This window comes from Trichoderma virens (genome assembly GCF_000170995.1).
Source record: "Trichoderma virens Gv29-8 chromosome Unknown TRIVIscaffold_29, whole genome shotgun sequence".
NCBI classification, from domain to species: domain Eukaryota; kingdom Fungi; phylum Ascomycota; class Sordariomycetes; order Hypocreales; family Hypocreaceae; genus Trichoderma; species Trichoderma virens.
The window spans coordinates 1-12,116 of record NW_014013720.1 but is presented as its reverse complement, the minus strand read 5'-3'; the positions used below and the strand labels follow the sequence as shown (position 1 = coordinate 12,116).

Below are 12,116 nucleotides of genomic sequence, written 5' to 3'. Positions count from 1 at the left end.
AGTAATAATAGCTAAATAAATATATAATAGGAAACATAAGTTAATTGAATATACTGTAAGTAATAAAGTATACCTAAAGTTATATAATAGATATTTACTGCTAGGTAAGCCCCTACGTAAATAAATATAATAAAAAGCCAATCTATTTAAAGTAATTAAAAAAATAAAATTATTAATATATAAGCTTAAATTACCTCCCTGTTAATAAATCTATAATATTATTTTAATAATATATTTATTTCCAGTACTTAATACATTAGATCTATTTAACTGTATAGTTAAACCTCTTAAAAAAGTATACGTAAATAAAAAAAAATACTGGGAAATTAAAAAATTTATTAAAAAATACATAAATAAAAGGAGTTAATACCTATAGGCGGAATATTTAGTAAAATAAAAAGGATATAGTCTAAAAGATAATAAATAAATAAAATAATAAAAATTAATGTAGATAATAAAAAACTTTATAAAAGAATATAAACTTAAATACTTAGTAGAGGATATATATTTAAAAATATTAAAAATAATAAAAGTAATAACTATTTTAAAAATAAATATTTAAGTAATACTACTTAAAAGAAAATAAAAAAGAGGAGAAATATTAATAGTTTTAATAATAGCTGTAGTAGACTAATAGTTAAATATATAACTGTAAAGTAGTATAAAAGTAAAAGAAAGTTTTTTTAAATTCTATAAGCTATTAGAACTTATATTCTCTATTTTTTTATTTTTCTTTTTTTTCTTTTTTTATTTTCTTTTCTTTAATATTTTATACTACTACCTTACATTTAGTTTTTATAAAACATAACTTAACTTATAAATTAAAAAATAAATATACTACAGAGACGCTAAAATAATTAAATTATTAAAGTATATAATTTACTAAAGGGATAAATAAATATAAGGCTGAAGAGAATATAAGTAATTTACTAAACCCTGCAGAAAAACTATAAAAGTATAAACACTATAGACCTAAAAAGGTTAAATACAGTAAATAAATAAAAGTACTGTAAATTATTAATTAATAAAGTTTTTAACTTTATTAAAGTTAATAAAGTAGAATATATAAAATATTAAAAAGTATACGTAAATAAATGTATCTTAACAGCGGCTTTAAAAGCTAAAGGTTAAAACTAATAAGGCAGATATAAAAATATATCCATTAAAGTTAAATAAATTATATATTTATTAAAGAAAAATAAATAAGTTTATATTCTTTTAGTAATTACTATAGTAGCAGTAATAGCTATAAAAAAACTTTAAAAAATTAATATAGACAGTATAAATACACTAATATAAAACCTTTTATAATATAAAACATTTAAATTTACTTACGCTTTAGTAAAGTATTATAAATTTAATAATATAGATATTATAAAAACGACTATAAAATTAAAAAAATAAATAGTTAAAATAGTAGTAAATATTATTAATTTAATTAATATAAGAGAAAATATTAATACTAAATATTTAGTTTATCTAACCGTAAGACAGCCTATTAAAGCAGAACAGAAAGAAAAAATAATAAATATAATACTTAAACTATAATAGTTTAAAACTCCCTTTTATAAACTAAAATATATTACTTTACTACTACTATTAATAATAATAAAAATATAATTAATTAATAAAAAAAAAGTAATAAAAGTAATTAATAAGTTTTACTAAAAAATTATATATTATATATAAGACTTAAAGATAAATAATAAGTTTACTAAAGCTTTAATATAAGAGTTTATTTAAGTATTAGATCTTTTATATAAAAACTAGCTTAGGATATAAAGTAAATAAGTGCAGAAGCTAAAAGTTAGTTAATAAATAAAAAAAATTATTAATAATATTAATAAATACACTTAAAAAAAAATAAAAAAAATATAAAGATAGAATAAATAGTTAGCTATTAACTTAATTTATAATATTTTAAATAATATAAAAAAACTGTAATATAACTTAAATATCTATTTAAAATAAATAAACTATAAGATTATAAATAGTATAGCTATAGTAAAATATTACATTATTAAAATAAAAAAGTAATAAAAGAATAAAATATATAAAAAAGTATAAAAAAAACTTTTAAAAAAATAAACTAAAATAAAAAAAAAATAATATACTTTAGTAAAAAAACAGATTATTATATAAAAAATATAAATAAATATAATAAAGCAGTTAAAAGCTATTTATAAAACATTAAAAAGAAAAAATAAACTAATAATGTAGATAAAATAAAACTTAGCGGCTATATAAGTATCTTTAGATAAAAAAGCAGAAGGTAGCTGGAAGCGTAAGCTTATATAATCTATAAAAAAACTAACGCCTAGTATAAATAATAACGCAGGTAAAAAAAAAGCTTTTATAAATAAAATAGAAGATATACTTAAAGATAAAACGGAAGATAGTTTTAAAGATATTTAAGCCTAGGAGGACAATATTATAAAGCTATATTAATACAGCACTTACTTTAGCACTTAAATAATAGATAATAAACACTAAGGGGACTAAAAAACATACTTATATAAAGAGAATTGCAAAAGTAAAATATCAGTCGGATATAATAGTTTATAAGTTTACTTAAAAAGTAGTCTATTACATTAAGAAAAATTTAAAAGTTTTTATTTTAGCTTAAAGGTAGTTTTTTAATTTATAGGAATTTCTATACTAATGTTTATAAAAATAGTGGTTTTAGTTATAGGTATAATAATTAATTAAGATAATTATAGGTTTTTTTTAGGGAGTAGTTATTAAGTTAGTAATAGATAGAATAAATGGGATATTTTTGGTTAATTAGTATACCTTTATTGGGGTTAGTTAGTTACATTAGTTAACTACGTTAATTAGCTACGTTAATCAGCCTATTTATATAAGCATAGGCTGTAATTAGTCACTTAAGGAATCAAGCTCTCTTTTAATATTAACCCTACTAGTAGTTAAGTAGTAAATCTTTTATTATCTAAAATATTAAGGTTTTTAAAACCTTTTAGATTATATTTTAAAAAAAAAAAGGTTTTAAAGGCAGTTATTAATATAGCGTAAACTTATTTAACTACTGTTAAGCAGTAGCCTATAGTAAAAGTTACTAAATATTTATTTATAACTATAATAGTTAAAATAAAAATAATTTATTTAGCTTTATATATTACATTAATTTCTACCAATTATTTTATAATTTTACTTTATATAAAAAATTTATACCTTTAGTTAATTATAATAGTTTCTTTAATATTATTAAAAAAAAAAAACTAAATCTTTTTAATAGTTTTTACGTAAAATAAAAGGGATTTACTTTATTTTTATTTAATTAAAGTATTAATATATTATTTATTATAAATTTATTATTAAAATATTATTTTTTTTTAAAAGTAAAAGTAAAAATAATTATTTTACTTTTCCCTGGGATAAAAAGGGTAGTTTTTTTTTATTATTTATTAAAAGCTGCCTACCCAGTAGTAGTAAAGGAGTTTTTTAACTGGGTTCCTTAAGGGTTAGTAAAAGCTACTATTGTCCTAGGATCTTTAGCAGGGGCAGTAAAAGTAAATGTAGAGGATATTTTGTTTAATAGCTAGTTGAACGAGGTAAGGTTTTTGGTGAAGGGGTACCTAAAAGGTGGGGTACCTATAGGTGTAGGAGGGAAGCTTGAGAAATAGTCAGAAATGACTTGTGATTAATATCTTCCCTCTCTCAATGAGCAAGCTGGATTGATGGAGGTGATGATGAAGCTTCATACATGTTTAACAGCGTATTCTTATAAATTATTACTCCAAGGATTGAGTCTGTTAATCTACCTCAGGTTTTATTTTATTCGCATTCGTAGCTTGGGAAAGTTTGCGCAAGCGGGTATTTGCCGATACCCCGCATGCTCTTTGCATTTGGTACCAGACAAGTATCCCATATGATTACCAAATAACACTGAGTCTTATGCTGCGGTAAATTAATCGAATCTGTCCATCTACTGCGGATTTTAGTTTCATCCGCGTTGATAGCTTGGAAAAGTTTGCGTAAGTGGGTATTTGCCGATAACCCGCATGCTATTTGCATTTGGCATCAGAAAGGTATTACGCATAATCACTTAATAATAGCAAGGTTTATTCTGCGGTAAATGAATCATCCATCTCTGAAAAGCATTGGCGCGGAATTAAATTTGAGAATAGCTGCGGAAAATGAAAATGAATTGAAATTAGTCATACAGTAGCAACCTGTTGGTTTTAACCGAACCTTCGCTTATCCCTTTCCTCTTAAATCAACGTCAGGCCGCAGGAAGTATTGAAGGAAAGTCGCATCATCAAATTGACTTCTACATACGACAACCATGGGTTCTACAGCAGCATATCAAGTTTCCGAGCAATGGCTTGGACAACCAAGGCCCGTTCGGGTGGTGATGATAGGGGCTGGAATCGGGGGCATCGCTGCCGTAAAGCTCTTTAACGAAATATTCAAAAACCGCCCAACAAGTCTTGTAATATATGAGAAGAATCACGATGTGGGAGGAACTTGGCTAGAAAACCGATATCCAGGGTAAGTATTAATATAGGACTTGATGGTAGATCCGGGTTGCTTATATGATTACAGTTGCTCTTGTGATATCCCTGCGCATGGATATACTTACTCATGGGAGGGAAATCCATCTTGGTCTAAGCCCTATGTTGGATCAGAAGAGCTCTTTGAGTACTTCAAAGGCCGCGCACAAGCCTACGGAGTATTTGAGCTTGTTCACTTTAAGCATCGCGTTACTGAAGCAAAGTGGAATAGCTTGATTGGCCGATGGCAGCTTAAGATTGAGAATTCAAATTCCGAGATAATCGAGGATGAGTGCGAGGTCCTTATTAATGCTGGGGGATTCCTTAAGTATGTAATGCATAATTAAGACGCAATATTCTAATAACTAATCCTGATTTTCTTAGCAAATGGAAGTGGCCAGAAATCGAGGGTATTAACACTTATAAAGGGTTTTTAGTTCACTCCGCAGCCTGGGATTCTAACTACTCCTTTAAAGGAAAGACTGTTGCTGTGATTGGGTCTGGTTCATCTGCTATTCAAATTGTGCCAATTATACAAAAGCGTGCGTATTGATATCCCCAAAAGCAGATAACTGGCTTACTGTACTAATAATTCATATAAATTAAACAGAAGCAAAGTTAATGGTTTCCTTTAATCGCTCCCCAACGTGGATAACTCCAGAATTTGCCTCTGAGTTTGCTCCTGAGGGTCGAGACTCTGTCTTTTCTAAGGAACAAAAAGCGCAATGGATTAATAATCCTAATGAATTTCTGAAATTCCGAAAAGAAATTGAGAACTCTGCAAACCAATTTTTTAATCTCCAGTTTAAGGATACCCCTTTACAAGAGAAGCTCTACCAAAATTCTAGAGAGGTAATGGAGAAGAGGTTAAATGGGAAAAAGGAGCTAGCGTCGAAATTGATACCTACTTTCGCAGTAGGATGTCGAAGGTAAGTAAACTATATTGCATATACTTCTTCAATTGCTAACATATTTGGAAGAATGACGCCCGGCCATGGATATTTAGAGGCTCTAGCCTCAGACAATGTTGTTGTGAGAAGCGATGCAATTGCGCGTATCACACCAACTGGAATTGAAATGGTTGATGGTACTCAACTTACTGTTGAAGCTATTATCTGCGCCACAGGCTTTGATAATTCATACCGCCCATCATTTACTATTATTGGAGAGAATGGGAAGGATCTAAGAGAAGAATGGAAAGATGAGCCCCGTTCATATCTCTCCGTGGCAGTAGCCGGATATCCAAATTACTTTAGTAGGTTTTATGATTAAAAAGTGAAGGATATATTTGCTAACAGAGTTATTTGTAGTGGCTACCGGCCCAAACTTTCCTCTATCAAACGGCTCTTTGATAGCATGTTTAGAGGAAACATTGAAATATGCTTTTAAAGCAGTTGATAAAATACAAACTCAAGGAGTTAAGTCTTTATCACCTACTCGCGCTGCTATAGATGATTTCCAAGCGCATAAAGATAAAATGATGGAACAATTAGTATGGACTTCATCATGTCGTTCATGGTAAGTATATATAATCTTCACTTATATTATATTACATTCTTTACTTACAAACTTATTTTGTCTAGGTACAAAAACGGCACTATTAATGGTAAAGTCTGGGGGCCGTATCCCGGATCAGTGCCACATTTTTTGGAACTCTTGAGTGTACCTCGTTGGGAAGACTTTGAAATAAAGTATAAGACTTCTAATAGGTTTCAATATCTTGGAAAAGGGAAGACATATCGAGAAGTGAGTGGCGGAGATTTATCATGGTATATCACTGAGCCAGGAGCAAATCTTGCTGCCTGAGAAAGCAACATCAATGTTATACTAGCCCAGTCTAGATGGTTTACATAGGTTCTGGAATTGAGATAACTGCTCCTTCTTTATCCTAAATGTTTATAAGTATCAAGAGCTATGTCCAACAAGGATCAGGATGAGTTATAATCTGTTGGGGAAGAAGTTTATCTTAGAGAGCCCCAGCAGCCTCTGCATAATATAAGCTTGCTTAATAACTACCCAATTACTATATCAAAGTTAAAGATATTAATGCCCTAGGTAACTAAGATATTAATCAAGCTTTTAATCGAATTCCTTGAGTTAATAAATATCTTGAGTTATTTCTGGTATAGAAGCAGTATTAACAGTAGTTAAAAAGTTATTATTTTAATACTGTTATATTTGATGCTTAAGCCTCCCTCCTATAGGACTTAATGTATTATGAGTGCTCTAAAAGAAATCCCCTTTAGATTTACAATACATATCAACCTCTAATGGAATATGGCAAATTGACAAAATTTCTTCACTTCAATCTGAGGGGTACCTTACATAAGCCTAATGACACAATGATAAACTTATATTCTACACGCAGCTAAAGGAGCAATATAGCCTTGAGACAATCACAGAGGCTCCAATCCTCCCTTCTTGGAAAGGGGCCAAGCCTCCGGCACGTTGACAAGAGATCCTCGCGTCCCAAGCTCCTTGGCGTCAACCCAGTTCCCGTGTACCTGAGACTTGATCCGGAACGGAAGAGCAGCAATGGCAATCGGCTTAGTAAAATCACGCGTGTCCAAGAAGACGAGATCGGAGGTTTGGGTAGTGCGATTCTCAATAAGCGACATGATCCACCCGTCGCCTTCGGCTGCGTCAGCACTACGGGGAATAAATGATGGCTCTTGCGCGTAGCAGTCGTCGCCAGGGTAGTAAAAATGCTTCTCGCCGGTGTCTGTGTTGATCATGGCGAGGCCGTTCAGTCCTTGGAAGACGTTGCTTGAGCCATCCGTATTGTTGGGGATGAAGACATTTAGGAAAACGATCTTGTACTCCTTTGACGTTAACCGCTCATCAATCCGAGGGAATTCACAAGGTAGATCTAAGATCATAGCAGGGTCTTCCAGCCAGGTGTCTGATGGTTGGGATGGGTCAATCGTCCAACGAACAAAGTCCGCAGATGCTTCCTTAGTCGGAGCCTTGCCGTCTGTAGGAGGGAAAAAGGGAAAGACATTCCCATGCACGCGAGTTGTCTCAATATAGAGCTTACCGTCCTCATCCTCCCATGCTCCGGCATTGTGAATGTTCATGCAATGCTTCCAATTATAGAATCGATACTCTCCCTCCTTCCACCCTGCGATTGCTGGTCTCTTTCTCCGAGGCAAGACAATGAAGCACGCAGGACGGTCAGCCGTATAAGTAAAATGTGGTGCTCCGGACTTCATTTGCTCAGGTGTCGTCGCATCATACGGCCACATCATTAGAATCAGCCAGTTCTTGGTGATTCCGCAATCATGAATGATAGTGCACCAAGGTGCTTTGATCCATTGCTCTTCTCTCTTCTTCCCCTGGTCATCTAGAGACCATGTTGCAATGTCTTTGGTTGCAGGACCTTTTGCTTCATATCCAAACCCTATGAGCTCATTGGTAAATGGATCAACTTTTGGATGCGCTGTAAAGGCCTTCGCCTTAACCTGATCTTCAAACGGATCATAACGAATAGTCTCAAGCGTATCAGGGTCAACCTCATGTGGATTAGCAGCCTCCTCAAGCACCAAGAGCTTGTTTGCCCAGCGAATGACATTGGTGCTGCCCGTAGAGTCTACCGCGGCCTGAACGCAGGGGTGGTGGGACCACGGATTCTTGTAAATGCCAAACAAGGCCTTTCGGGCCCGTCTTTCGAGCCGATAGCGCTCCGTTCCGACGTACTTGATCTTGAAATCGACATGTCCCTTCTCGATACGGAATGCAGAGATTAGTCCGTCCCCATCAATGGGGATATTGTGCTCATTGGGCATAAATCGGTCCAGCGAGATGCGATAAAACGTGCCGTCGATCTGAGCCGGAATCTCGCCATATACAATGACATCGGCTACCTCACCCTCAAATCGAAAGGGGAAAGTGGAACCAGTCAAATCGGCAGCCAATGGCCAGTTTGCCTTGAGGCCGGAACGAATGCTCAAGCTTCCAGCCATCTCGTGTTTTTATATAGGATGTGATGTATGTTGCAGAAAGATTTATTCCAATGGTTACAATGGACAAGTATTACATATTCCAGCTGCTCACTTTGATCCTCTTTATATAACTCGTCTCCTACCGATCACTTTTTCTGTATTATCGTATTACTATCTTCAAATCATAGCAAATCATGGCAAATTCAATCCTCTCGTGGCTTCTCTGCCGCAGGATCAGGGAAAGTTTTAGTCATCTTCGGGGATTCGTCGCGGAGCTAACGCAGGTTCACGGCAAGCCATTGGTCCAGGAGCTGCGGCAAATACCCGCCTTGCAGCGTTTATTTCCCGATGTGTAACACGCGGGGCCGGAAATACGGCCGTGCCGGATACAAAATCTATCGCCAGATCCTTTCGACCTCGGGAGCAATAATCTGTAATCTGTTTGTCATCAGGAATCTCCGCATTCCTTCTCCCGACTCCACTCATCCTTACCCCGGAAACCTGGGGTTTTGTGCCGCCCCCGCGTTTTGTCTGCAGTTGGCTGGACTTGATTGTCCGCCAGAGTCCATGAAGAACGGCTGCATCGTTCCACTCTTCCAGATTGCGAAGCTCCTATCCAACATGGACGCGCCTAGGTTCATCTGCAATACTTGCTCAGCGTCGTTTGGGCGCTCTGCGCACCTACAGAGACATCAGCGGTCACGTATGTGTGTTTCTCACTCCGTTTCGGCACATCGATCGGCGCTTGCTAAATGTAATTGGTAACCACGTAGACGGCAGCGGCGAATCGTACCAATGTACCTATTGTCTATGGAAATTTACACGCAGGTATGCAAGTCCTAGATGAATTAGTGCCCCCTACTCTGTTATTAGATAGATAACTTACAGACTCTCTTGTTCAGGGATTCCCTCCGCAAACACTGGAAAACATGTGTTTTTCGGGAAGCTATTGGACATCCTATTCCTAGCCCAGAGCTGCGTGGGAGGAAACGTCGCGCATGTGATCAATGCGCAATAAGTAAACGAGCATGCAACGTTGAATTACCGTGTGGAACCTGCTCGCTGAAGGGCAGCTCTTGTTCTTATCGTCGTATGACGGGGCCGAAGCTCAGCTCGTACGACTTCCACTGGATTGATGATGACACCATTAATTTGGAAACTCTTCAGTGCTTAACAGAAGCCCATGGCGCAACCATAGACTCTGCTAAGTCCACATTGTCGTTGTCGTCACTAACTCCAACGTCGCTGATGTCCTCTTCAATTCCTCTAAACTATCCTCGTCTGGTCTCGCAACAAGAAGTTAAATGGCTTTACTTCCAAGCCTTTGAATCGGAACATTTTGAATTTCTTCTGAATTTCACCACATACGATGGTCTTAACAATTCTTTTAACTTCCAAACATTATTAGAAAAGAAATCCAACACTCAACAATTCAACAATCCCTTAACCATTACTAATTTATTAAATATAGGTTGCAGCTTTGATAACAATCAGACTAGGGTTTCTGAAAAGTCAAGTTACGCTAGCAGGACTATGGAGTGGTTATTTGACCCTCTTTTACCTCAGACTAAAGCAATTTGTGAAAAGTTGCTGCGTCTGCCTAGAATTAATAATGCTATAGCAGATGATTATATGCAGTCTCTGGATGAGCAATATCTCGACTTTTTTAACCCTTTGAATCTTCGGAGATTATTAGACATATATTGGAAGAGATGGCATTGCAATTGTCCAATTATTCATCTGCCTAGCTTTAACCCTGCTCAAGCTCCTACAGAACTAGTTATTACTATGGCTCTTATAGGTGCTTGTGTTTCTACAGATTTACAAGACGTTAAGAATGCCCGAAAATGGCTAGATTCAGCCGAGAGGCTTATATTTGCGCTGCCATGGTTGTCGCAAGAAAATGATGATAATCAGGTTGATATTTCCTTAGCGCGAGATATTAAGCTGCGTTTTTTACAGACGGCTGTTCTGATTTGTGTTTTGCAAACGTGGGAAGGGTCTGATAAGGCAAAAGCGAGAGTCAGGAAGATTCGATATCCATATATCGCTCAAGCTTCTGAAAAGCTAGTATATTCCCGACCAGGTGAACGTGTAGGGGAGGACTTAGCGGCGACATTACAGTATTGGAATGAATTCATCCTGGAAGAAGAATTAATTCGGTATAACACTACATTTCCTTACATACCCCCGTTTACCTATTAATACTTTCAACTACTAACCTGATGGTTTAAATAGTACTAAATCATATATTTTTCTTCTTGACACAGCTTTTACTATCTTCTTTATGACGCCTCCTCACATTACTATTCCCGATTTAGACTTTCCTTTTTCATATCCGGATTCATGCTTTCATGCTCGTGCAGGCGATGAGTTCTTTAGTCTGGTTCAGCAGATCTGTCCTACTTATCCTGCAATAAGAGAAACCCGTATTCATCGGATCATCCAGATGCTATGCGACACGACGAATTCAACTATAGATATCTCTTTACCACAACTTACAGACTTAGATGGGTTCATTCTAATATCAGGTATGGTTCCGCCTATAGTAAATTTAATCGGCGTTGTCTATGGCCCCTATTGCTTACTCTTACTAGCGATACACTCGATTATATTTTGCCAGCAAATCTCCTGCTTTCCTTCACCTACTATTACTACACCGCTCTTTCAACTACTTGATAAATGGTTATCGCTGTGGAACAAGCGTTTAAGTCAACCACAACTGGGTCTTGAAACTCGCCCGCTTATGGACAGTGACCAATCTGCGGTGTATACGAGCTTCGTCCGGCATTCTCGAGAGTATTACACGTTGGCATTGGTAAAATTGGAAATGATTGATAGACTGCATAGTGTCGGCCAAGCTTCTCATACAGGGGATGCGGGCAAAGGAAATGTAAAGCAACTTATCTTAGATGCTAAGAGAGCTTGGCTGTCCCACTCCTCATTCATGATGGCTTCATCAGCATGCTCAGGCTCGGGTTCAAGTTCGTCAAGAGATAGAGGCGGAAGGTCTGTGTAATAGTTAACAGGGTTTATGTTGGGATATAACTGAAGATAGATATTATAAGCAGCCGCCGCATATATATATGTATATAAAAAAATAAACTTCCCTCCTATACTTATAGGTACCCCACCTTTTAAATACTTTTTTATTAAAAACTTTACTTTACTTAATTAACTATTAAATAAAATATTTTTATTATTTTTTTTTATTATTTTTATTAAAAACTTTAAAATAATAATAACTTTTATTAATTTTTTAAAACTTAAATAAAAATTATTTTTATTATTATTAAATAAATAGTTTTTAATAAATAATTAAAAAGAATTTATTTTTTTTATTTTAAAAAAAAATAAAATAATAATTTTTATTTTTATTTTTAAAAAAAAATATTATTTTAATAATAAATTTATTATAAATAATATATTTATATTTAAATTAAATAAAAATAAAATAAATATTTTTATATTTTTATAAAAATTATTAAAAAAATTTATTATATTTATTTTTAATAATAATAAAAAAACTTTTATAAATAATTAAAAAAATAATTTTTTTATTAAAAATAAATTTATTAAATAATAAAAAAAAAATTAATATAAAATAAAATATTCAATAAAATATTTTTATTATAATAATTATTATTATAAATAAATATTT

General features: G+C 33.6%; 3 protein-coding genes across 3 annotated transcripts; 2 read left to right on the top strand and 1 right to left on the bottom strand.

Annotated features, from left to right (window-relative positions):
- Positions 1-4,306: 4,306 nt before the first annotated feature.
- On the top strand, positions 4,307-6,320 carry TRIVIDRAFT_222475 (uncharacterized protein; the record flags this gene model as incomplete). The annotated part of the gene is made up of 7 exons (XM_014100804.1): positions 4,307-4,512; positions 4,567-4,842; positions 4,899-5,056; positions 5,125-5,443; positions 5,495-5,769; positions 5,825-6,032; positions 6,098-6,320. 7 exons carry the CDS (start codon positions 4,307-4,309, stop codon positions 6,318-6,320), a joined length of 1,665 nt encoding a protein of 554 aa, XP_013956279.1.
- A 590-nt stretch (positions 6,321-6,910) lies between these two features.
- Positions 6,911-8,476, bottom strand: TRIVIDRAFT_222474 (uncharacterized protein; the record flags this gene model as incomplete). The annotated part of the gene is made up of 1 exon (XM_014100803.1): positions 6,911-8,476. The coding sequence occupies one exon, from the start codon at positions 8,474-8,476 to the stop codon at positions 6,911-6,913; it is 1,566 nt and encodes a 521-aa protein (XP_013956278.1).
- A 546-nt stretch (positions 8,477-9,022) lies between these two features.
- Positions 9,023-9,556, top strand: TRIVIDRAFT_151205 (uncharacterized protein; the record flags this gene model as incomplete). Its single annotated transcript, XM_014100802.1, has 3 exons — positions 9,023-9,158; positions 9,229-9,283; positions 9,358-9,556. Coding segments are annotated over 3 exons (390 nt in total), but the record flags the coding sequence as incomplete, so codon positions are not given.
- Positions 9,557-12,116: the final 2,560 nt, after the last annotated feature.